Source organism: Triturus cristatus, chromosome 10 (assembly GCF_964204655.1).
Source record: "Triturus cristatus chromosome 10, aTriCri1.1, whole genome shotgun sequence".
Classification (NCBI taxonomy): Eukaryota; Metazoa; Chordata; class Amphibia; order Caudata; family Salamandridae; genus Triturus; species Triturus cristatus.
Window position 1 is genome coordinate 1,102,605,272 of NC_140593.1, and position 25,602 is coordinate 1,102,630,873.

The 25,602-nt window shown below is 41.8% G+C and overlaps 1 protein-coding gene across 1 annotated transcript in view; it reads right to left on the reverse strand.

The window, feature by feature from the left end:
- The window catches only part of FAM20C (FAM20C golgi associated secretory pathway kinase), a 305,193-nt gene that overhangs the window by 218,973 nt on the left and 60,618 nt on the right, over positions 1–25,602 (reverse strand). Inside the window, exon 3 of the mRNA XM_085629328.1 lies at positions 19,193–19,271. Coding sequence (XP_085485454.1) covers positions 19,193–19,271 — 79 coding nt within the window. The remainder of the gene's footprint in view (positions 1–19,192; positions 19,272–25,602) is intronic.

Sequence of the window (25,602 nt, forward strand, 5' to 3'; positions counted from 1 at the left end):
GTGGACATCTGCTGATGGACCACTGGCACAGTTTAATTAATGAGGAATCTAGAATCTGTTTCTTAGGGATGTTCTAAGAAGCAACTGGAGGCTTTTGAGAGAGGATGTATATTTAAATTCCCATCATCCTGTGCCTTGGGTGGTGGCAATGATATATAGGGTCTGATTGCTGAGATATGTGGGATAAAGGTAACATTTCGAGTCGGAATGGATGAGCATGTGGTGAAGGCTAATGTGCCCCCAGTTGGCGATTATTTCATTTTATGTCACTAAGGGCCATATGCAAGAACACATTTTCCCATAGACACATAATGGGCAAAACCCTTTGATGCCTCTGGCCCTAACCAATAAGAGGGGCATTTGATTACAATCCAAGAGAAAAGGGGGACATTACGTAGTTTTTACATAGTTTCTAGTGTTTTGCTGCATTGATAATATTCCATGTATTGTTTATCATCACTGGACTGTCTTTAAAGATTAAGATTTTAGTTCAAAATCAGATTGACTTTCAGAGGACCAACAATATTTGGAACTCATTTGGGAAAACGTAGCACTGGGTGTTGAGATTTTTTAACATGAGGTCCACAAAACAGTACAGATGAGATTAGTAGCATATGCAATAACCTGCTTTACTTGTTAACTACTCGTCTTGGATTACTGAATTAGCACTCTAACTGATACTTGTTTTATCCAGTCTCTTAGAGGATCACTGTATTTCTCTAAGAACATGAGGGCTTCTTAAAGTTTGATTTTATCTGTCATTGCCAAATCATAAAAAGTGATATATTCGAATCACAACATAAACCTACTTTATTAATCTCACCCTCCAAAACTATTTTTAGAAGACATTATAAAAATGGTAATCTCTCTTGGAAACGTTTCCAAAATATGGCTGAATAAACTGAGTAGAAAACATGGCGTTAGAAGTTTTTCTTAAGTTCTGAGTTAATTTGCATAATATGCATTGCCTATTCCAACACATCACTACTGATATTCCACTTTTTAAAATGGTGGCAGCCTTAGTTAAATCATTTCCTCAGTTGTCAATTTTCAGCATTGAAAAGGAGGAACTTAATGAGGAATGCTTGGATGCAGCATTGTATGACTGATCCTCTGCAATATATTGGTGAGTTTTATAAGCATTTAGCAGACCCTGCGCCTTCAGCCCAAATACGAGACATGTTTAATTAAGAGCATATAACACACTACTCAAGTAAGTGAATGTGTGTATTTCTGAAAATAAATATGTTTATATATGTATATCTCAAGGTCGATGGAAGAATAAATGGGTATATAGGTGTCTAAATGGATGATTTTTTGTTGTTGAAAAATTGATTGTATAACTGACTAAGTGTATCTTATTGAATACATGGGTTAGTGAGTAATGTTTAAATATGTGAATATCTGTATCAGTCTCTCACTTTGTGTATAAGTGGCTGCATGGGTTGGTGAGTAGCTGCATAAGTGTCTATATAGGTTATTAGTTGGTTTTTTGAGTATCAGTATGAGTGCCTGAGTGTCTGTATGGTTCGGTGGGGGTTATTACGTAGTGCATAGATGCATGAATGAGTGACTCACTGCTTGTACGTGTTGAAGACAGCATGTGTGCAGTACTGTATGGGTGGATGAGTGTGTGTATGGGTGTGTTAGTGAATGAATGACTGTCTCAATAGTGTCTTTATGAGTATCTACATATGTTTTAAACTAGTATATGTGAGTATTGGTGTATATAAGTGAGTATATGTGAGAGCGAGAGATTGGAAGAGTTCCTGTATAAATTAGTATGTGTTTCTATAAGTGATAGCTTAAGAGAGTAAGTATGTATACGTTTCTGTAGCAGTAAGTGTGGTGGTGTGTGTATAACTCTATATGCAAATTAATGGATGTTTGATACTTTGTTTGCATGTGTGACTATGTGTGTGAGTAATTCCATGGATGAGTGTCATTGTGTAACAGGATGTATAGGTGTATGAGTACATATGATGAGTGAGTACATGTATAAGTGACTGTATAGGACAGTTGGTGAATGAGTGGATGTGTTTGTAGATCTTGGAATTACTAAATAGTTGTGTTGTAAGTGGTATTGGTATATCCATTGTTTTGAAAATGTTAGTTTCTATTTTTGAGTGTGTGTATCAAAGGGTGAGAGGAGGTCTGCCACTCTATCATAAGGATGATGTCATCAGTGATGTCATTTGAGATGTCATCAGTGATGTCATGAGTGATGTCACTTACCATGTCATGAGTGATGTAATATGTGACGTCATCACCAGGGCATTGCGGGCACGCGGGTTATAGTTAGCTGAACTAACTATAACGGGGGAATTTCAAAGGTTTAGTACAAGTGAAATGTCCAACTAACTAACCCTGAAACCTATGTTTTTTTCAGTGAATTTCTAAGGATTTTTAAATGCTAATACCTAACTATAACGTGCCTGAAACCTATGGTTTTTTGAGTAAATTTCAAAGGTTTTTTAAATGCTAATTTGTAACAATAACGTGCCTGAAACCTATGGTTTTTTTCAGTTAATTTTTAAGGTTTTTTAAATGCTAGTTACTAACTATGCCTACAGAGATAGGACACGTGAAGAAAGAAGAAAAAACACATAGAAAGAAGAAAAAGAAATGCAGAAAGTAGTAAGAGAAGTCCTCAAAGACGGAGAAAAATGCAGGAAGAAGGAAGACGTGCAGAAAGAACAAACAGAGGAGCAGAAAGAGGCCTTGTTGCAAACTCATCCTGTACCCTCAACTTTTTCAGATGGGTACTGGTGGTAACTGACTCTGACTAACCAGTCCTAGAGCCAGTGCTATGCTTAAAGATACTTAGAATACAGTTAAAACACCTACATACACTAGGGAACACTATGCGTTGGGGTACCCCTGTGATTACCATGGCCTCCTCTGTAAGACCCTAGTACATAATAGGACAGGGGGATTAAAACTACCTCTTAAAACGCGCCACAGGGCGCGTTTGCACACTGGTGAAGGGAGGGGGGGCTGAGGTGACGTGTGCAAACACGCCCTGTGGCACGTTTTAAGTTGGGGAAATAATTCCCCTTCAATCCTGAGGGTCCCTTCGGGCCAACTAGCCCACCAGGAACCTCCAGTATGCGCCAGAGAGCTGCATTGCAGAGAGGTGTTCAGAGGCCATGCCCCTTTTTACAAGACTCCGAAACGCAGCTCCGTGCCGTTTACTGGAGGTACATGGTGGACTAGTTGGCCCCCAGAGACCCTCAGGATTGAAGAGGAATTAATTCCCCAACTTAAAACGTGCCACAGGGCGTGTTTGCACATATGTCACCTCAGGCCCCACCCCCTCACTTCACCACTGTGCAAACGCGCCCGTGACGCATTTTAAGTTGGGAGATTAACTCCCCTTGAATCCTGAGGGTCCCTCGGGTGAAAATAGCCCACCATGTACCTCCGTTAAGCACCACAGAGCTGTGTTGCAGAGAGGTGTAAAAAGGGGCATGGCCTCAGAACACCTCTCTGCAAAGCAGCTCCCTGGCACATACTGGAGGTTCCTGGTGGACTAGTTGGCCCCCAGGGACCCCCAGTATTCAAGGGGAATTAGTTCCCCATCTGCAAACGCGCCAGGGCGCGTTTGTGAGTGCTGCAGGGAGGGGGCGGGGCCTCCGGCGCGATGTTGGTCTTTTAAAAAAGAAAAAAAACATTTTAAGAAGGGGGCTGTGTGTCCCCCTTCTTTTCCTAATATTTTGGCCCTGGAGACCCCAACCCCCAGGGCCTGACCCCTTTTTTATTTTTTTTATATAACTTTGGAAGGGGGCCGCTTGGCCCCCCTCCAGATGCCATAATTGGCCCCGGGGACCCAATCCCTGGGCCGGCCCTCTCCGCTGGGGACCGTAGGGGGGTTCCCCAATCCCCCCATGGTCCCGCCAGCTCCCCGCGTCCTGCGAGAGCCGGCATTGCTTTTCCACATGGGAAGCTGCTAAGATGCAGCTCCCCGTGTGGAAAAGCAATCTGGAAAAGCAATCTGCTTTGGTATTTGTTTGCAGTTTGCTATGGCAGGGCGGGAGCGGCGAGGCTCCCTCCATGCCATAGCAAACTGCAGTGTCCCGGGGGTGGGCACCCAGGGACACTGCAGGAGCCGGCCCTGGGGGATGGCGGTCCCCAGGGCCATGACAGGGCTCCAGGAGGGGGGCCATGTGGCCCCCCCTCCCAACATTACGAAAGCCCCGGGGAGGTGGTGGTCCCCGGGGCTGGGGGGTCCGTCATGGACCCCCCAATTATAATATTTAGAGCCCCGTGGAGGTGGGGAGGCCATGAGCCCCCGCAAATACTTTCTTAAAGCCCCAGGGGGTGGCGGTCTCTGGGGCTTGGGGGGGCCTTTGAGCCCCCCCACCCATGTAGTTTGTAAGCCCTGGGGGGTGGCGGTCCCCGGGGCTGGAGGGCTGTGAGCCCCCTTGCACATATTTTTTAAAAGCCCCGGAACTTGGCCCACCCGGGGGCTAAATAGCAACAAAGCGCGGGAGCCCGCACTTCGTTTTTTTTTTCGCGGCCGGATCCGCGGATCAGTCACTCATTTGCCGATTTTTAAACATTTTTCTTTTTATTTGGGGCCCTGGGGGTCCTTGTGGGACCCCCTAAGCAGGCCTAGGGGGTCAGGGTGTTTCTACCCTGCCACCTTTGCTCTTTTTTTGCATTATTAAAACTTATTTCTTGTGCCTCGGTTCTACCGAGGCACAAGATGGCTGCCAACACTTCCTGCTTTGGAGTGTTGACAGCCAATTAGCATTCAGCTCGTGATCGGGAGGGTGCGCGGATCCTGCACAGCCATAGATAACGAAACTTTTTTAGTTTTGATTTTCTCAGCAACTACTGAACGGATTTACACCATTTAACAAAAAGGGTTCTTTCTGAACCAAAGGCTACCTTTTTGCCAAATTTGGTGTAATTCCGTTCAGCAGTTCGGGCTGTAGCCGTGTCTAAAGATTCCTATGGGAAATTGCATGGGGAAAACACGTTTTGGGACCCCCCCTTTTTTATCAAACCCCACTTGACGAATCACCCCGAAACTTTCAATATAGGAGCGGACCGGAGTGCCCCACGAGTATTGAAAATTTCGCGAAGATTCGTCAACCGGCGCCAAAGTTATTGGGAATAGAATGTTGTGAATTTCCTATGGAAAATAGGTCCTAACTAAAACTACCTAGTGGCGACCGCCAGTAGGTAATATATTCTCACACACATGCTTATATATATATATATATACAGAGATGAAGCATAATAATAATGGTTGATAATAGTATATAATGCTTACTGATATATACTTATGTTGGTTATCTAGTGGTAGCCAATATTTTTGCAGGTCCTAATGAAAAACGTAATATTCTGGAACTACAGCCACATGGCTGCTGCCAACTGCTTGCTCGGATGAACCGACTAGTTAGTATCACCACCTGCTTTCTCACCAAGGCATTAGTAGTGTCAAAAAAGCTGAAGGTGCATCCATGCTTACATCATCTTCTCCCACCCTGTTTCTATCTGTCATAACACATGCGGTTTATGGGAATTGCACCCCTGCAGATTTAGATTTTCATCATCTTCAGTAATTTAATATAATGTAAGTCCTTTTGTATAGGTGCAAGAAGGACCCCTTTTTCACCAGCATCATTTGCAAGTGACCATATTTTGAAGGGTTCCATCACTATTTTAGTCAGTTTGATGATGTGACATGAGACTGGAAAAGGTGGACCTTCATTTGAATGTCACATGGATCTTCCATCAGATTTGCCTGGCTGAGATCCTAAACACAGAACAACACTGTACAATCTTTGCCCAAGGATGTATGCAATGTTATGACACCACTATGTGCTCTTGTTGGGAAAACATGGTGTGATATTGATTTCAATTAAATAAATCTTTATTCGGCCATGCATGGCCATAAAAGATAAAGCAGACACAATTAAAACATACAATTCCCAACATAAAAGAATAAAATAAACACAATAATTAAAATAGGAAGTCATACAAACATAAAATTTATTTTAATAAAAACAGCGATATCAGCATTTTCCTATCAGAACGGCATAATTGGCAGAGGGAAACCAAACATCAGCAAATAGGAACAGGTGGTATTGTGAAACATATGCCTAGGATAGCTATCTGATATGAAACAGCAATCATGCAATATACACAGAAGAAGTTGGGGAGATTTATAAGAGAGGCTTTGGATAAAACAATTACTACGACAGCTAAGTAACAGTAATATTACTGACACAAAGAGGAACGGTAAAACAAATGCTCCTGTAGGCAGAATGGCCATGATGTTTTGGACAGAGGAAACCGAGCTAAGAAAATAACCCCTCCATGGATTTTCTAGATCTTACTGCAGCTTTAAGAAAAGAGCTCACCCTAAAACATATAAATGGGTTGTTCAATAATTGTAAGTGGAACAGAGCTTTTATACAACTGCGGTGTCCCAATGTCTTTATGAGGGGCTTGAGAAAATGTCCGCATGGAAGATTGAAAATATTGCAAAAAAACATAAAATGAAATGGAGCAGCGTTTGCTCAGCAGTGCCATCACAGGGGCAGGTTTGGGCAGACACCCAACAAGAAGCCAATTTCTCAGAAGAAATACAAAAGCTGTCAAACCGTGCCTTCTCTAAAACAGATAAGGAGAGACCTCTCCCAATGTGTGAGATCTAAAAAAAGTTAGAAAGCAAGCTCAGCAGAGGCAAAAGGTGTATGGAAATTCAGCACTTAGCTTTTTTCTGAATTCAGTTTGAAACCTCCTTTCTTCCCTAATTTGTAGGAAAAGGCACTTGACCCATAATTTATCCCTTTTTAATGCTCCTGGGGGTCGTAAATAGGGAAGCCAAACCAAATGCATGAAATATTTTTTAAATATAACTCAACCACTGAATAGCATACCCCTTATACAAACTGAGACAATTCAGAATGATGTCTCTACAAAGTGTTGCCTGAGGATTAACCCTTAAACAAATCAATAACAGCAAAATGCCAAGTGTGATATTCATCTAGAGCTGTCTGATCATGGCCGAGTCTTGTGTGACCTGGGACCACTGTTATTTGATGCTGCTGAGCCCTATGTGATAATTCTGGGCCACCAGTATCAGGTCTTGAACTAGAGCTGTGTGTTTGCCCATGTAAATATGTTCTTGGGGTAGAAATGTGATATGCTTTTGGCCTAACGCTGTGTGACTTTAGCATACCTGTCTGGAATCTTGGCCCAGTGCTATGGTATTTTGGACCACATTGGCCAGTACCATCTTGGGACGGCACTGTATAACAAAAAGCACAACTACGGCTGACCACTGGTTCAGCACCTCAATCCTTGTTTATAAATCAAATAAGAGTCCTGTGCACAATTCTTCCAGAGTCCGCCGCAGAAGGACTCCACTGTGATCCAGATGAAAATCTTTTTTGACAAAGAAAGAGGAAGGTGCACCAGTAAGAAGTCCAAACTTGATAGAAAGTCCTTTAAGTTTCTTTTATTCTTATATATTTGTTTTAAAAAGAGAGATCAGCCATCTTGGGACGGCACTGTATGTCCCTCTGAGGACCTGGATAGAGAGGGATATTAAAGGAAGTTCAGCAGGGCAGTGTGGCAAATGGTGCCAGTAACAAATCCAAAAGACTAGACCACTGACAACAGAACCTATCTGAAGGCAGGGTAAAACAAACCCTAAAACAGATTCTGAACCCTTGTACTCAAAGTAAGCCATCTAAAAAATGCTTCAGCTCTTTATGCTTAACAAGAAATAATTATGGCAAAGGATGTTTGTGTAAATGCAGTCTGTCACATCTTGTTGTGAACGCAAAAAATGAATATGTCATGCTAGTTATTCCATGCAACGGCACACATTCTGTCTGTATCCAGTTTATATATGCAGCGCCGTACCAACAGAACTTCCTAAACCAGGTATTCAGACATCATCTTAAAAAAACAAATGTCTACATGAAAACAACATTCAGAGCAGGTGGCTTTCTCAATATGTGTTTCAATATAAGATAATTATACCCATTTAAATCGGAGGTGTTTAATTTGTATTTCTGCAAAGTGGAAATTCATGCATGCTAAATAGAAGACAAAACAGGGAAAGCTTGACTATAATATAAAACACTTAAAAATATCAGAATTCTAGTAAACAATCTATTTGATTTTGAATAGGGCGAAGAGATTTTGGTGTCTTATTTAGACACATTTCAACTAGGATTTTTAATCTACATATCTTGTGCACTATCGGTGGGCCTAATAATTTGATTAATACAGAAAAAAATTAATTTAAAAAGACTTTAAAGGTTCATTTACCAATTTGTTGTACATAGGGCTACAAATAATACTCTATACAGTGTCTATATTGTACAGTAACTTTGGCATTTGTTGTCAGACACACTATGGAATAAGATCTGAATCAGATTGCTACTTCACTGTGCTGGAAGTCAATCCACCACCTAACCATTTATGGTGTAATTGATTTGAAAGGGAGTAAAGTATTAGACATGACATGAATTAACTTTTGCCAATAATTCTAGAAAATAAAATTTTCTCCGGTTTATATATGCAGTAGAACATATTTAATTCATTTATTGTTTGTCTATACATAGTTATAAGATTGTGCTTTATGGATACAAGCTCCATAATTTATACCTTCTCATTCAGCCTCGTCGCATTTCCTTGCAGCGCTTTGTCATTGTGTAGCTCCTGCTTATTTTAAAACTCCCGTTTTGTCGTCTAGGTTATTTTTGGTTAGCACTATTTTTCCCCTGTTTTTAACATTGCCGGCCACGCTTACCTGCATGCTGTCATCCTTACTTGCACGGTAATTTGGAAAAGCACCGCATTTCGCGGGTCCCTCGCCATTGTCTCGTTGGCGGCCATATTAGGTGAGGGGTGAGCCACATCGCGGTCTAGTCCTCATTTAGTAGGCTCGACCAGCATAAATAGCAGCCATGCCTACGCGCAGCGTCATCGCGCAGCGGGATCGCCGGACTTCCGCCGGAGTTACGCCTGAGTTCAGCCCGTCTGCGCTCGTCCGCGCTGAGGACGTGCTGCAGGGCGGCCTGGACTCGGCTGGCACCCCCCCTCCACTCAATGAGGTGCCTAGGCAATACTCTATGTCGGAACTCATGGCTTTTAGACCATCAGGGCAGCGATGCTCTCACCGCTTTTCTCCTGAAGGCTTCTTACATTTCCAGCGATGCATGACATGTAAGGTTTCCTTTCGCTGCCCCGCTCCCAGTACTATTAGATCCCATTCGCGCTCGGGATGCCTTTCTGTTTCGCTGCCTAAAACCGGTTTCCTAATTAATGCGCGATCGCTGATCAAGCACAATGTGGCCTTCCACGAATTTGTGGAAGAAAGACAGCCGGACTGGGTCTTTATCATGGAGACCTGGGCTTCGGAATCCTGCGGTCACGATCTACTCTTGGCCATTCCTGATGGCTATTCTCTACATAGGCAGGATAGACCACTGCGTAGAGGTGGAGGAATTGCCGTTCTTTTTAAATCTTCTTTTTCTTGCACTGTTAAATCTCTATCAATGCCTGGAGATCGCTTTGAGGCACTCTATTTTTGCATTTTGTGTGCTCCATCTGTCTCTTTCACTGGGATACTCATATACAGGCCACCCGGCCCTAGGGCTAGTTTTTCTTCAGATCTCCTCAGAATCCTAGAACCTTATTTTGGAAAATCCTATCTTTCCATCTTGGGTGATTTCAATTTCCATCTTGATGAAATCAACTCAAAGGATACCCTGACATTAATTGAGTCACTCGGAGCTTGTGACCTCGTTCAGTTGGTGAGCAGCCCAACACACAAGGCTGGCCATATTCTTGATGGGGTATTTTCTAGTGATTCTAGGCTATCTACTGGCCCGCCTCTGCCGTTGGTCTGGACAGATCATTTTGCAGTACCGCTTGAACTTGCTCTTCCTGCCCTGCCCTTAGCTAATTATGTCGCTACTTCATTTACTCTTAGGAGAAACTTTAGAAATATTACCGATGACACTATTGCTTCTCACATTCGGATCTCAGAATCTTTCTCCTTGAAGGATGCGGATGAGGCAGCTCAAGAACTTTTGGACTCTATTACCAATGCAGTGGAAAAGCTTGCCCCCGCCTCCCTTCGATATGTAGCTCGGCAGAAACCCACTGTACCCTGGTTCTCTGAACATCTGAGACTCCTAAGGCAGGGGTGTAGGAGCAGCGAGAGAAGCTGGAGGAAATCCTGGGATCCGAAAGATCGAGAGGTTCATAAGTCCGCTTTACGGGACTACAAACAGAGAGTTGTAGTGGAAAAGCAGGAGTACTTTTCCAATCTTACAGGTTCCCTAACCTCATCCAGGGAACTTTTTAAAATTGCTGATTCACTATGCTCTCTCCAACTCCCTGATCCTGTAGTTAGCTCTCAGGATCTTTGTAATAACATCTCTGACTTCTTTCACAGCAAAATCTCGGACATTCATATCGCCTTAGAAGCCCAAAGCCACTCCTTGGATAAGAATATTCCTTCTACTATAGCCAGTCTGGACACTTTGGGTGAAGGCCCTTCCAAACTATTCAGGCAATTTCCCTTACTGTCTTTGGAAGGACTGAACCTCCTACTCGATAGGACTAAATCTTCCTCCCCAATGGATCCTTTACCGCTAAAAATACTGAAGGAGTGCAGAAACAGCATTCTTCCGCCCATGTTGGAAGTCATGAATAGGGCTATTATCCAGGGTTCCTTTCCACCATTGTGGAAGAAGGCTATTGTAAAGCCTCTCCTTAAGAAACCGTCTTTGGATCCTGGCCTTCTTAAAAACTTCAGGCCAATCTCTCTGCTCCCGGCCCCTGCAAAAATATTGGAGGCACACCTCAACTCCCACCTCTCTACTTTTCTTGAGACCAGTGAGTATCTTGAAAACACACAGCACGGATTCAGAAAGTACCACAGTACCGAATCCGCACTCACTGTTGTAGTAGATAACATCCGACGTAAAGTAGATAGTGGCCAAACTACAATACTGGTCCTATTAGATCTCACAGCCGCGTTCGATACCCTGTCTCCCGCCATTTTAACATCTCGGCTTAGGGAGGCTGGGGTTACTGGGCCGGCCTTGAATCTTCTTAACTCCTTTCTCCTTGGTAGAGAACAGAGAGTAAAGCTTGGAAATTTCCTCTCCCCTGCCAAGTCATTGCAATGTGGGGTGCCACAGGGGTCGGCCCTTAGTCCGACCCTGTTTAACATCTATGTGGCCCCCCTTGCTAGACTAGTAAGGTCGCAGGAGATGGAGGTGGTGTCCTACGCCGACGACACCCAGATCATGGTGTCACTGGCTCATTCCTCTGTCCATACATCCGCCATTAGCTTTAGGTCATGCATGCAGCATGTGGCAGATTGGATGATCATCAATTCCCTAAAGCTAAACGGCGACAAAACAGAGGTCTTGGTCTTTGGGAAAGACCAAGATGTTTGGTCGAGCGAGTGGTGGCCTTCATCTCTTGGCACCTGCCCCACTCCCTCCCAATCAGCCAGAAATCTCGGCGTGGTCTTTGACACCTCACTCTCTATGATGCTCCAAGTAAATAGGACCGTGGCCACATGCTGGGGTGTTATCAGGATTCTAAATAGGATCCGTAACTATCTTTCTCTCCAGACTCGTAAGCAGATTGCAGTCGCTCTTGTTGGCTCCAGGCTCGATTATTGCAACTCCCTGTATGTGGAGTCCAACAAGGGCCTTATCCATCGACTGCAAATCGTGCAGAATGCTGCAGCACGTTTTGTTCTGGCCCTTCCCTTGGCATCTTCAGCCACGACTGCTAGGAGAGATCTTCATTGGCTCCCTGTTCAGCATAGAGTCTTTTTTAAGATTCTATGTCTTACATACAGAGCTCTTGCGGCTGACACGGACGATGCACTTGGGTCTCTGCTTACCCGCTATATCCCAACCAGATCTCTTCGATCTGCTGGGTTATTTCAACTGGTAGTCCCCCGCACAAGGCTAGCCAGATGGGGAGCGAGAGCTTTTTCTGTTGCCGCTCCTAAGCTCTGGAACTCTCTTCCAATTGAGGTCAAAACCCTTCCCTCAATTGATCTGTTCAAAAAGGCCCTTAAGACGTGGTACTTTACCAAAGCCTACCAATGAGAGAATGCCGGTTTGATTTGCGAGCTGTATTATTTGAATTAGGCGCCTTGACGCCCATTGGGCAAAGTTTACGCATGAAAAAACTCATTTCATTCATTCATTCATAACCATTATACAGTTAATGCCCAAACTGAACCGACCTTATTAACCGATCTCTTTGCCAGGAGGTGTTTTGGATTGCGGGAAGATTGTCTAAGCATCACCTCACTAACCAAAAATATGATGATGATTCACTAGGCAAACTTAATAACAGTAAGATTTCTTTGTCATCCAAACCAAAGATGACGAGTGGTAAAGTTATTGACAAGGATGCGTTTAATATGGAATTTAGGGTGTTCTTCACTTCTTCCCAGAAGCCGGCGATGACCGGGCAGTCCAAGAACATATGTACATCGCAGGCCTCGCTGTAATTACATTTGTTGCACTTTTTATCTGGGAGAAATTTGGAGAGTCTCAGCGGGGTTATATATGCACGATGTACTGAAAATAGATGATTTCGTTTTAGCCATGATGGTTTTACTAATTTATGAAGTAAATCAAAGGATTTTAGCCAGAACTCTTCACAGTGTAGGCCAGGCACCCCCCCCCATAGCTGGTCTGGGAGAAGGAACTCTCCGTCACTTTCCTCCAACAACTGCCAATACCATTTGGCTACTTCTTTCCCTCCCACTGGAAGTTCCACTAGTTGTTGTTCTAGGATGCTTACCTTCCCTAGGTGAGGGTCAGTACGCTTTTGGGATCTAGCCCAACTTTCCAATTGAATAAATTTGAATCTGGAAAGCCCGGGTCCTACACATTCATATAGTTGGGGCCAAGTTATTAAAGCCCCTTCCTTAAATAGCTGACCCCATCTCCTGATACCTGCTTGTTGTATTATGGAAGACAGACTATCCTTTAGGCATAGAGGGAGGCCCGGCGAGTCCCAGATTGGAGAAAAATCCGAGTAGTAAGACAGCCCTATTCTCTTCCTGATGCTGAACCATGTTTTAGCCCATGAGTGTAAAATTTTTAGCTTGATTTTTTTGAAGAATTTCTGGTTCCCAAATTTGAACAAAAACCCCTCTGCCGACAAATTCACCCCCATTAACATTGCTTTGTATATCGACCCAGATTGAAGGTTAGATGGCATTTTTAAAAGCATCCTAGAATGTGCCAACATGAATGCCCAGGCGTAATACAGTAGATCTGGCAAGGCAAGCCCACCCTTCTCCCTTCTTCTCCTCAACTTCTTCCAAGCTATTCTGGTTGATTTATAGTTCCATATGAAGGAGTTTATCTCTTGTTGACATTTTTCAATTAATTTGAGATCAAATGCCAGAGGGATCGCATTAAAAATAAACGTAAACTTAGGGAGTATGGACATTTTTACCAGGTTCACCCTACCCGTTATAGAAAGTGGCAGATGAGACCAAGATTTTAAAAGTTTTTTAGTCCTTCCTCTTCTATGCAATGCTATTGGCTAGAAGACAAATCTGTATTCACTGGACGGAGAAAACAGCTCCACTACATTCAGGGTGGCTTTCATCTCTATACGAAACATCTAGAGCGGACCTTAATAGATCATGCAGTAAACACAATCTAATTTTTTGGAACTTGCTGATCGAATGGCGATAGTGTCCGGGGTTTTTTTTTTTTTTCCCCGGGTCCTATGATTATGCCTTGAACACTCCCTGGACCGGGCTCTTGTGTGTCTTGGTCCACTAATGGTCCTGCAGGCTTTAACATGCCTAGTTGGAGTTGGTGAAAGCCCCTCGTATGTTGGAGTTGGTAGGCCACCACTACACTAATCTGTGTTCGAGTGGGGCGGTCGGCCTGTCCATTATTGAGGGTTAGGCAAATGAGGAAAGGAAAAAAAAAAAAAGATTTCTTGGCTGACTCTACTTGATCTATCGCTGACTTCTACACTGTAAATCATTAATTACTAACTTAAACATTGAGAACATTTTTACCCCTAGGGTTTGAAGATCATGTTGTGACCTGGCTTGAACCCTACCACATACATTGATAGCAGGAAATTAAGATAGGTTGCTTACTCTGAAACCTTTCCCTCTCCTTAAAGGAGATCTTCAATGCTCAATTCTACCAACTTCCCTCTTCAGCATTGGTGCTGAACCTATTTGATAATCTCAAATCAACTATATTTGGATGAAACAATGTTTACATGAAATGATTCCTCCTCTGATATGACATTTTCCATCTAGCAGAATTCTATATAACACCCAGTCTTAACTGCTATTTCATTACCTTAAAATTAACACCAGCCAAACTGGATTTGTCTCACACCATCTTTCTTTTACTTTGACAGATAATTGACTGGATTCCACATACATCTTAGAAAGTGCAACATCATTGACATCTCTAAATCTTTCATAACTATGCTACTGAACCTCTTCAAAGTAAAAAAACACAAATTTGCCATCAATCGCCTCCTACTTAACTTTGGTAAAAAAACGTTATCTTGAACAAAAATATCATAGAAAGTGCTCCAAATAATGGCTCTAGCTAGAGTTTCTGTGTGGAAATGCCAACTTTAACTTGCTTTCCTGAAACTGACACAAATGCCTTAGCATATTGATCTCTAGGAGCACGCACTTCAACCTCTTCACACAAGTATTGACTTCACTCAGAAGACTCCATACCAAGGGCAGGTATCACCAAACTACCTGCTCTAGTGCACAAACTCTCATACTTTGATACTTATCACAAGCCATTCAGACAAGTGAAGGTATTGGGTGATGCAACCTACTGAGCAACACTTTTAAGAATATAAAAAAGTGATGGATGGAATGGTTGGATTAATCTCAGCCACTGGTAATTACTCTGGTTCGTGTTTAATTCAAGCATTCTTTTTTTTTTTTTAACAAATCTTTATTGAATTTTTTTTGACTTGTTTTACATAACCCGACACCCCCCACCCCCCCCCCCCCCACCCGACAGCTTACAGGCATTACAGTGGTTTGTATAAATATACATTTAACAAAGAATAAAATTATAGCATAGCTTCATTTAATCTTGGTTATTCGGTACCTTCTATCCATACTCTTAGTGGATCCCAGATAGCTAGACCTTTCTTTTTCTTATTCAAACCCTTACATCTGTATATGGCTGTTTCAAAACTATAAGTTGCAAGTAAGCGTGCCCGCCATTGTTGAACTGAAGGTGGTTGTTGGTCTAACCATGCCGACGCTAAACAAATTCTCAATATTGACATTGAAATAAATATAAATCCCCTTATTTGGGTTGGTCGAGAATCCCCTTCAACGCCCAAAACTATTTCTGCAGTTGTTATTTCAATTTTTTTTGGTGAAAATTTTAGAAAGAAAGATCGAAATATCCCGTCTAATAGTGTGGAGTTCTTTGCATGTAGCAAACATGTGTATTAAGTCCACTTCGGGAAGAGCACATCTTGGACATTTTGTCCCCTTACCATAACTCCATTTTGCGATCTTTTTGGGGGTGTAATATAACTGAAAGAAGGTTTTGTAAAATTGTGCTTGTAATTTGGTTGAAATTAAGATTGATTGCGAGAGGTTAAATGCAGTTTGAATGGAATTGTCGGCTATTTCTAATTTATCCTGCCATATCTGAAAATGTTTATCAAGATCATCAGGTAAATTAGTAATTAAATTATTGTAAATTTCACCAATTTTAATTGTATTATTCTTTATAATCATATCTATTATCTGTATTGTCTGAAAAGCTATGTTACCACCCCCTTTTTTCAACAGAAAGTCTCTTACTTGCAGATATTTGTAAAAATCGCGATGTTCTAGTAAAAATGTATTCTTTAATGATTCAAATGTATTAAGCCCAGATATATTAAAAAATAAACCAAGTTTTGTAATTCCTGACGTAACCCAGCGTTTCATACATGAATCTAAGAAAATTGCGGGGAGATTTTGATTGCCGTAGATGGTCGTATAATATGAAAATCTACCAATCCCCAATATTTTGCGTACGTTACTCCAAACTGAATAAATTCCTTTAAGGGTTTTGAACCGAACCTTTTTGAAATGACAGTCGTAGGTCAAACGCCAAAGATGATCTCCCGTTGCGGCCCCTAGGATAAGTTCTTGTGGGGTTGGGACTCTTCCTACAGGATTTAGAGCGGGTTTTGGGATTAGAAGCATTCTACCATAATTAAGTGTACTAGCCCACCAGTATGCTTTAGAATTGGGTAGGGCAAGTCCACCTCTATCTTTGGGTAGATTAATACATTTCATGGCTCTTCGCGGTCTACTATACCCCCAGATAAAACGAGAAAAGATGTGATCCAGTTCTGTAAAAATATGTTGGTCAAAAATTAAGCAAATGCTTCTAAAGAAATATAGAAATTTAGGAAAAAATACTATTTTTATTAAGTTGCTCCTTCCAAAAATTGTTAAATGTAAATTGTGTAGTCTCCTCAGTGATAAACTCCTTTGTTTCAAAAGTGGATTCATGTTTAAACTAACTAAGTTGTTAAGATTAGCTGTGATATTTACCCCTAGGTAGGTCGCATTTTCGACAATCCTTTCATCTACACAATTAATTTGATTATTAATGACTATTTGAGTTTTATTTTGATTTAATTTATAACCTGAAATTTCACCAAAATAGTTAGCCTCTATTTCGATTAGATTTATAGCGTCAGTAGGGTTGGTTATAGTGAGGGCAATGTCATCAGTGTAAGCTAATGTTTTGGTGTCTCCATGAGGCGTCCTCACTGATGTTATTGCTAGGTTTGATTCTAGCCTCCGAATAAAAGGATCTATGAAAATAGCAAAAAGCATTCTATCCATAATTTTTTGGTAAACTTTAGTGTGTCCCTCTAAGTGGGACAGGTATGCCCGGATGTGGGTCTCATGTATTATTGTCTTTTAAAAGAGCTTAAGCAAAAGCTTTCTATTAACACTACCTCCCCTCGTCTTTTTCATTTACTGCATATGCTACAGAGTACTGTTCCTGCAGTATTTTTACTATAATATTCTCATAATTACACCTCTTTGAGAAAGGATAGCCAATTTTTTGTGATCTGGCTGATTCTGTTTTTGATCCTGGTGCACTTGATGACAAGACCTGTTGGAATCCGTATTGCATTAAAATATCTAGAGCCGACACTTTCTACAGATTCTTGTGTTCATAACACCTGCCATCTAAATGTTGGGCATACTGTATGTTTACCATAAAGTATATATTATTTTCCAGGCCCTACTGCACATTTTTATATCAATATTTTTCCTATGTACGATCTGCTGCTTTTACATTCCCTTTATACCCAAATGGTTACGTTGACTATCTCTGCCATGTGTTACAACGCAAAACAAAGTGCTCTGATTCTCCTGGACACTCTACACTTGGCCCTTCTGTATGTTTTCTACAATTTGTAAGTATTAATTCAACTGTAGCCCCTATCTTTGCATTTCTGTAGCCTCGTTATTAATCAATATGAATTGGAAGACTGGATACCTATACATTTCTTTTGTAACTGTAGTCTTGCATTCTAAGATGTGCTGTTTTTTTTAATCTCTGTTCCGTCTCTATGAAAAGCACTCTGATGCTCTTGAGCCTTAAAGGCACTAATAAATAAATAAACATGCTAACTTCCCACTGAAGTTGAATGATCATATACTACATGCAAAAACGCATTTATATTGAGGGAGTATTTCTGGAATATCTCATTCCATCTTTCTAATGCATTTCAATAAATAATAAATATGTTATGTTCTTGAAGGCTCTTTCCAGTATAAAGACAAGTATGTGGTTTACCATCTTTGTAAGTAAGGAAAAATTACTAGATATTGTTAATTTCCTATTGCTGAAAGGAAACATTCTGAACCTTAGAAACAGCTCCTTTTTATTCAAGAAAATATGAGCAAGTGTGCTGCCACAGTGAGACACTGGTTACTTTTAAAACTATGAACATTTTGAACATGAGTTTAAAATGTTTCTATTGTAATATTCGGCATAAATCTAAAACTGAAATTTGGTAAATAGTAGACACTCACAATAGCACATTGAGAGTGGTGTGAGAGGGCGCCCAGAAAGGTGCCAGTGTGGCAAAGACACCAGGAGAAAATGATGCTGTGGCAAGTTCACCTTGTGGTCCATACATGTCAACACACCTGATCTGGACGAGAGACTCCCTTTTTAAAATTGGTTCATTTTAGCTTTACTCTCCAATCGCCAGTTGAATACAAGTCAACAGGAAAACAAATTCACCCAATATTTATTTTCAAAATCTTCCTCTGTCCTGCTTCCAAATGTTGGCCTGTGTAGTACACTCTCATTGAGATTTCTGCAGTGTGTTGAAACTCAGCCCTGAAGCACTGTTGTTAGTTCAACAACATCTTAATGATAGAGGAAGTGACATCACACACACTACATGACTTTCACAGGAAGTGACATCCCATTATCACTCATTACATGCTTTCCAAAAGAATATATGTCTTTGTCCCGCAGTCTTTTTACCCGCAGGGATTCACAACGCGGTCGTTACAACGACCGCGTTGTGATTCCACATACCATTACTCCGCAAGTCGGAACAACGACTTGCGGAGGGGGGACGCTGTATGTTGGAATAGTATAATTTACTATTCCAACTCCAGTCTGTGCGGACACTAGGGAAGCTGTTGGATTTTAAATCCAACACCCCCCCCCCCCCCTCTGCAAGTCGTTGTTCCGACTTGCGGAGTATTGGTATGCAGATTCACAACGCGGTCATTGTAACGACCGCGTTGTGAATCCCTGCGTGGAAAATGTTTCGTCATAAACATTGTTTAACTTTTCCAAAATAATCTTAATCAAAACTCAAGGCTGCAGCAGAGTAACAAACTGTGACTGATAAGAGGCCTAAAGAAACCAATTCCTTAATCTCACAACACCCAAAGGGACATTTATCTTTAAAGATAAATATAAATCATGATCACCCAAAAAAAAAAAATGCTGTTCCTATGGAGCCAGTACCAAGATTCTCACAAGTCTTTTTTAATGCAGAGGCAGGAAAGCAAGACACCAGATATGAAATGCTCGCTCACATGCAAATGAAGACGCCAAAAAATAGAGAATGGTGCAAATAAATGGCTCTTATCACTTACTTCATAGGCTTGAACAAGGCTTGTCCATAATTTTGGAATGTCATGATGAGCTTGAGCTGTGTGCCTCCTGATTTCATAGCTGCAGGGTGAAAAGCATACAAAGGCAATCAATGTAACGAGGAGCATTTTTCCCACATGAAAGAATGTGGATTACATTCATACACTGTTTTATTAAGAAGAAGCAATCGTTTTTTGAAGTCGGATATTGGCTTACAATTTACCCCTGGCGTACGGTGACTTTCTAAAGAGCACAATGCTGCTCTGCTGGGGAGCTGGGCTTTCCAGGAACATCAGCTAAAGGGCTGCATAACCTATAAACCTTGCGGGAAATATTTCTTGATTTTTAGCAAAAACGTGCCTTTTCTTGCAAGTAGCATGCGATGGACCCGAGCCAGAGTTTCACGGAAAATATAGTATAGAGTGTTATGTTTTTAAACCATTATTATTGTGTTTCTTATGAAGACAGTTTATAGACTCGGTCACTTAATGATTATTACATTTATACAAACAAAGCAGATGTATGTAATTTTGTCAGAGTTCAATCAGTTTCCTTTCTGTGCAAAGAATACATTTGTAAATCCATTAACACACTTAACCGTACATCATCACTTCACTGTTATAGAAAAGCAATCATGCCCTAATTCACACTTATGTTTTCAGCTATTAATTCGTCAATTACAGTGATTTAATTTTGAAAATATGTGGGGGTATGAAGTCTTTTAATTCCATACCTGTACGTCTCCAGCTCTAAAATACTTAGTCTTCAAACATTTATAAATACGTGCACCATGGAAATTAGTTATGGAAACTGGATCACTAATTATCTTACATCAAAGACCTCATGTTCTGGACCTCCTTAAGAACAAAGTACTGACCAGCAGAATGTAATGTATTTGCCTGTGCTTTAGGATTTCTTCAGCATGAGATTCTTGAAGGGGGAAGAGGTTTTTCATCAACTCATTGGTTTTTGAAAATGTATTTTTATTGGAATACTCTAATGGTATTCCAGTCGGAATACTTATTTACTCCTACCCTCCAGGAGATAATGTTCTGTACTCTCTAATCCAAACTATATTTAATCTTCCCTGGCACACCCCCATCTCCATCTCTGACCCGTAAGTAGGGTAGATAAATGCCATAAACAGAGTACTGTACGAATTACTAATACCAGTATATAAAACAGCAGCGGTCCGTGGAGGGAGTTCCGTGGGGCGGAAAGGCGGGGCGGGGGGTACTAAACACCGGAATATGGATAATTGGAGGTAAATAAACAATTAAATAAATAAAACTAATTTCGTAACACGCGCTGCACCGCATTTTGTGATGCAGGGCACGCTACGAAATTCGTTTTATTTATTTAATTGTTTACTTACCTCCAATTATCCATGTTCCGGTGTTTAGTATCCCCCTCCCCGCCTTTACGCCCCATGGAACTCCCTCCACGGACCGCTGCTGATATAAAATAATGAACAATTTAGCTCTCAACTATCTTGCTATCACAATATTGCATTAGGGTGCATCAGGTAACCTTTATCCTGTGATATTAACCGCCTAACTGCACCCACACCGCCATATGCCTCTTCCAGTTTTCCTGCCTATTACCTCTTAGGCCCATTTCAATGGAACTGCTAACAAGCACTTACGAGCTGTGATACGATCCTTGGGCCCAATGCTATACTTCAAGATCATGTTGATAGAACAACTACAATAAGTAAAACCAACTGGTTATCCAAGTTGGTCTATTGTATGTCTGCTTATAGCATGCCTCCTAGAATCGACACATGTCATTAGCTAGAGTAAGGGCCTTATTTAGAGTTTGGTCAACAGGATATTCTGGCAAAACGTGATGGATATCTTGTATGCCATAATACAAGTGCCACGGGCTATAATGAACTTGTAGTAAGGATGGAAGGACATCTGCCATTGTTTGTGACTGAGTATGCCACCTGCCGGATCTAAATAGGGCCCTTACTTTGTAATGTCCTCATGCTACATGTTGGGCTAGCCAATTACAACGGAACACTGGAGTATTTAACACGACCTTCATTAGGGTGCTGTCTGTGTTTTTAAATCGGTGGCAACTGCCATCCAGTCAGGATTTATTCAATTGAAAATTGCAAATTAAAGGGGGCTCACATCAGTCTTTGAAAAACTAGTCTGAAATATGAAACAAATTACATTATTATAATAAATACGTAGGGCTAGGAGAGTTCCAAATGAAAGATGCCCTGAGAGCTGGCGTTTATGTAAGTTCAAATAACACACATGCAAAAGGGGAATATTTACAACAAAAATAGTGGAACCATGAGAGATAAAAACAAAAACAAAAGATTTTTGTGATAAATACAATAATACAATACGTAATAATTTTTAGAATCTTTTGATAATAATGTAGGCGGTCGGAATTGAAACCGGCCGGTCAAGGAGCATGTCAGCCAGTCAGAGGCATCCGCCGTCGGGATTACGATGTCGGTTTCTGACAGGCTTTCCGTGTCTGGATTTCCGACAAGGAAAGCCTATCGGAAAGCGACTTGGGGGCCCCTGGCAGAGCCAACTTTCCACCACTGCCTCCGGGGCCAAGAGGGCACCTGCGGTGCCCCCCTATTAATCGCTGCACCGCGTGGCAGGGACCTGCACGTGGTGCAGGGATTAACAGAAGCTACCATTTTGCCATGGGAGCTTGTGCTATGGCTGGTGTACGGCCACAGCACAAGCGCCCTTAGAGAAATGGGAGTATGCGAACGCACCATGTGTGGTCGCTTTGTAATGGCAGTGTCTGGGCCGCCGACCAGAGGTCGGTTGTCGCAAGACCGCGTCCTCCCGACATCGTAATCAGGCTCAAAGTGTACAAATATGTTTAAAATAAATAAAATATTCAATCAAATTAAAAAAACATTGCTCAAAATGTTATAGCTTTCCCAAAGCAAAATATAAAATCTCCTTAAATAGCAGCAGATTAAGCTATATGGGAAAATCACAAAACCATAGCAGCATTTGGTAAACTCAATGCCCCTATAACTCACAATATATCATGGCTCAGTGCTTTAAATGGGCCGGTACTGTCCGGTACGTAGTACCGGCACTTTTTATTAATTCTATTTTTCCATTTCAGGCACTGTCATGGATAAATTCTCTAAATCTTGCATATGAAGTCTTGATGAGAGACATCAATCCATAAGGTGCAGAGCAATCATGTATACTAAAACTAGAACTCACACAACAAGACATGAGGAACAATTATTCTAGATGCAGGACTTTGGCTCAATGCTGTTAAAGTGCACACAAACTATTAGCAAATAATCCCAAATTTAGAGTATTATTGTACGAAGTCTACTGGTGAGTTGCCCTAAATTGAGGGAGGGAGGGAAAAAGAAAAACAGCCCGTCATAAATCAGTCTACTCCAACACTTTAACTCATTTTTTTTGTGTTGTTTTATAACTCAACCTGAAGATATCAGAGCACTTAGCATGAGCACCACTTGCATTACAGACGGACACATTCATTTTTTGGGCACGGGGAGATTAAGTGATTTGCCCAGACTCACAGGATGTTTGAGCCTCCTGCCAGAGTTCGAAACTGGTTCCCCAGTTTCAAAGTTGGCCGCCCTAGTCATTAAGTCACACCCCCTCCCCATACTCCATCTCCAAAGTAGGCAATTGGCAATGGCACATACAATGGAATTGTTTGTTGCAGCATGTAACAGCTAAAGTGCCACTAAGCACTGCCTACCCCCAAGCTGTCTGCAGAACGGAAGAATCCAGCACTTCCTCGAGCATTCGTAGCCAGGGAAAAAGGAAAATAAATGTAGTACAGTTTCTTCTGCTTGCGAACACACTGGGCAGATAGCGCTCAAGTCTACTTTAGGTTTCCACTTTGAACAAAAGGACTGGAGTGGTAAGGTGCCATGCCAGAACTTGACATACAAAAGTCTACCATCTGGGGTTAAAATATAGTCAAGGAAATGTACAAACTAACGGTGGAATTTAAGATCTAAAGATTTGGTGGTGAGACATCATTGATTCTTGTTGCTCACCTCAAGACCCATATATGGGCACAAAAGGTGTCCTTGAGAGAAACCTTGGAGAGATGTAACGGGCACCCTTGTCTCTCCAGTGATCTTAAAGGCCTAGTTGGAACAAGATATCTGTGATATTGCGTACCCATTTTATTTTGCCGTTCTTATCTATTCCTAATATTTCCTTGAAGGCATTACAATACTCTACAAGTGCTGGGGTCTGATTTAGCCTATTGCAATACAGAACGGGACTTAGTTGGGCCTTATGGATAATGGGTTTAATGCCCATATCCCACCATAAAGGTAGTAAGGGTGCGCTCAGCCAGATCTTAAAAAGTTGTTTTCAGCTACACCCAGCGCAGCCAGTCCTGAAAAACCCAAAAACTCGGCTCCATATAGGGCACTGCCCTCTGCCTTTGTACTGTTAATCTTTAGAGCTGGTGAAATCCGCCTTACCTATGAGGACCGGGACAACCTTAGTATTCCAGACCTGTGTGACTGCTTTTCTTAACTGGGGAAGACCAAAGGATGTTCCTGGTGAGCCTAATTCCAGGGGTGGGCGGAACTCGAGGAGTTTTACTTTGCAGAATTCCGCGGAGTTCCATAAAACCTCTGTGAGGTTCCACCCGCCCTTATTCAGCCTTCAAACCTGTCCTGATGGGCCTGATGCACCAACTGAGCTTATGCCAAACTGCTAACGAAAAGGCTGCTTCCCCCCAAAAGGCAATTACTTGCAGTTTGCCGAACGAATGGGGTAGCTTGGCATGCACCTAGAGCTATGTAATTGGTTGTGAGTGCTGGTTCTGCAAAACAAGGGCACCCCAGCCATTCACAGCCTCGCTTTCATCTCCCCCTTCATAACATCTCTCTAATCACTCGCAAGTCTTTAATAACCACTATGGCTTCATGTGATTACTAATGTGTCCAACAGAGCCATACATCTTGTCATCACAACCAAAGGCACGAGAGTGTGTGTGCCTTCTTTAAGAGGAAATGCGTTCACACTGCATGACTCGGGCCAGTTAAAAAGAGACCCTGGCATATGTGCCTGTATCTTACAGGAGGGGAGAGTGCCATTAAATAACTTTAAATCAATCCATTTTTATTGCATTGAATATTTCATGCCCGAACTTTTACGCCCACTTCCGTATTACAAATAATCAAACAGTGAAAGCTCGTATTTGTAGTTCTTAAAAACCTGTACAAATGTAAACACGCGTATTAGCTCTTGAATGCACAAATCGGAAATGCAGACCGCTTGGTATACGGAGGAAGAGCGATAAAATGTAATTGTGGAAACAAACGGTATAGATAGATTGCCCAGATATTTGTGGAAGAGACAGATACATGCGCCTGCAGAGTCAAACATCAGTGACACAGGCTCGATGTACAGTCAGACATCAGTGAAATGTATGCAGTGCTTTAAATGGGCCGGTACTGTCCGGTACTGAGTACCGGCACATTTTTATTTTGAGAGGGAGAGTACCTGCACTTCTCAAGAAAAACATAATACTTTTAATTGGAGAGTACCGGCACTTTTATTTGGAGAGTACAGACACTTCTCAGAAACAAGCAGGTACTCTGTCCCAGAGTACCTGAATTTCTGATTTTCCATTTCAAGCACTGAATGTATGTGCGTTCAGACAGTCATGATACAAGCCACACATCTACAGTCAGACATCTTTGAGAAATGCCGATATTGCGTACTGTCAGATATCGGTGATAGGTCTGTATAGAAGTCTAACTTCAAGGTTTTCCGCTCTCGCCCTATCTCGTTAGAAAGCTGAGTTTGGCACAGAGGCAAAGCTTTACAAGGCAAGCATAGCATTAGTAGCAAGTGAACGTAACAACAGAAGGCTGCCAGAAAAATGTTTGGTTATGAAAACCATTCACAAATGTACATCAAAATGACCATTTTGCATTAGAAGCGGATGTCGACTCGAGTCATCTGTCTGGCAGAATCTCTGCCCAGGATGCCCCGAGCTGATCTGTTCAGACAAAACCCATTCATTCAAAAAACCACAGAAGTATGCCTTCTGCCAGCATGCAAACACTTAAGTAACACAACCCTGAAGTAGAAAGTGAAGCGATACACGTGTGCGGGTAAAACACTTAAAGCGGTGCTCCAAACCTCCGCTCTGAATTACATTTTTAAAAGAGGAAATTTTAGTAGTGGAAAATCCAAATGCTTTCCCCCCCCAAAAAAAATGGCGCGACCAATGGCAGATGGCAGGCATAATATACATCTTCACTAAAGATAGCAAGGAGATGGCTCAATGGTTTATGTCATTAGTCAATCCTCACTCTGAGCTCTCTTAAGTGTTGCCAACTATTATCAGAGCAAAGGATGGGCTTTCAGCAGCTCTGCTGGCTGAAAGCGCCCTGAAGCCTGCA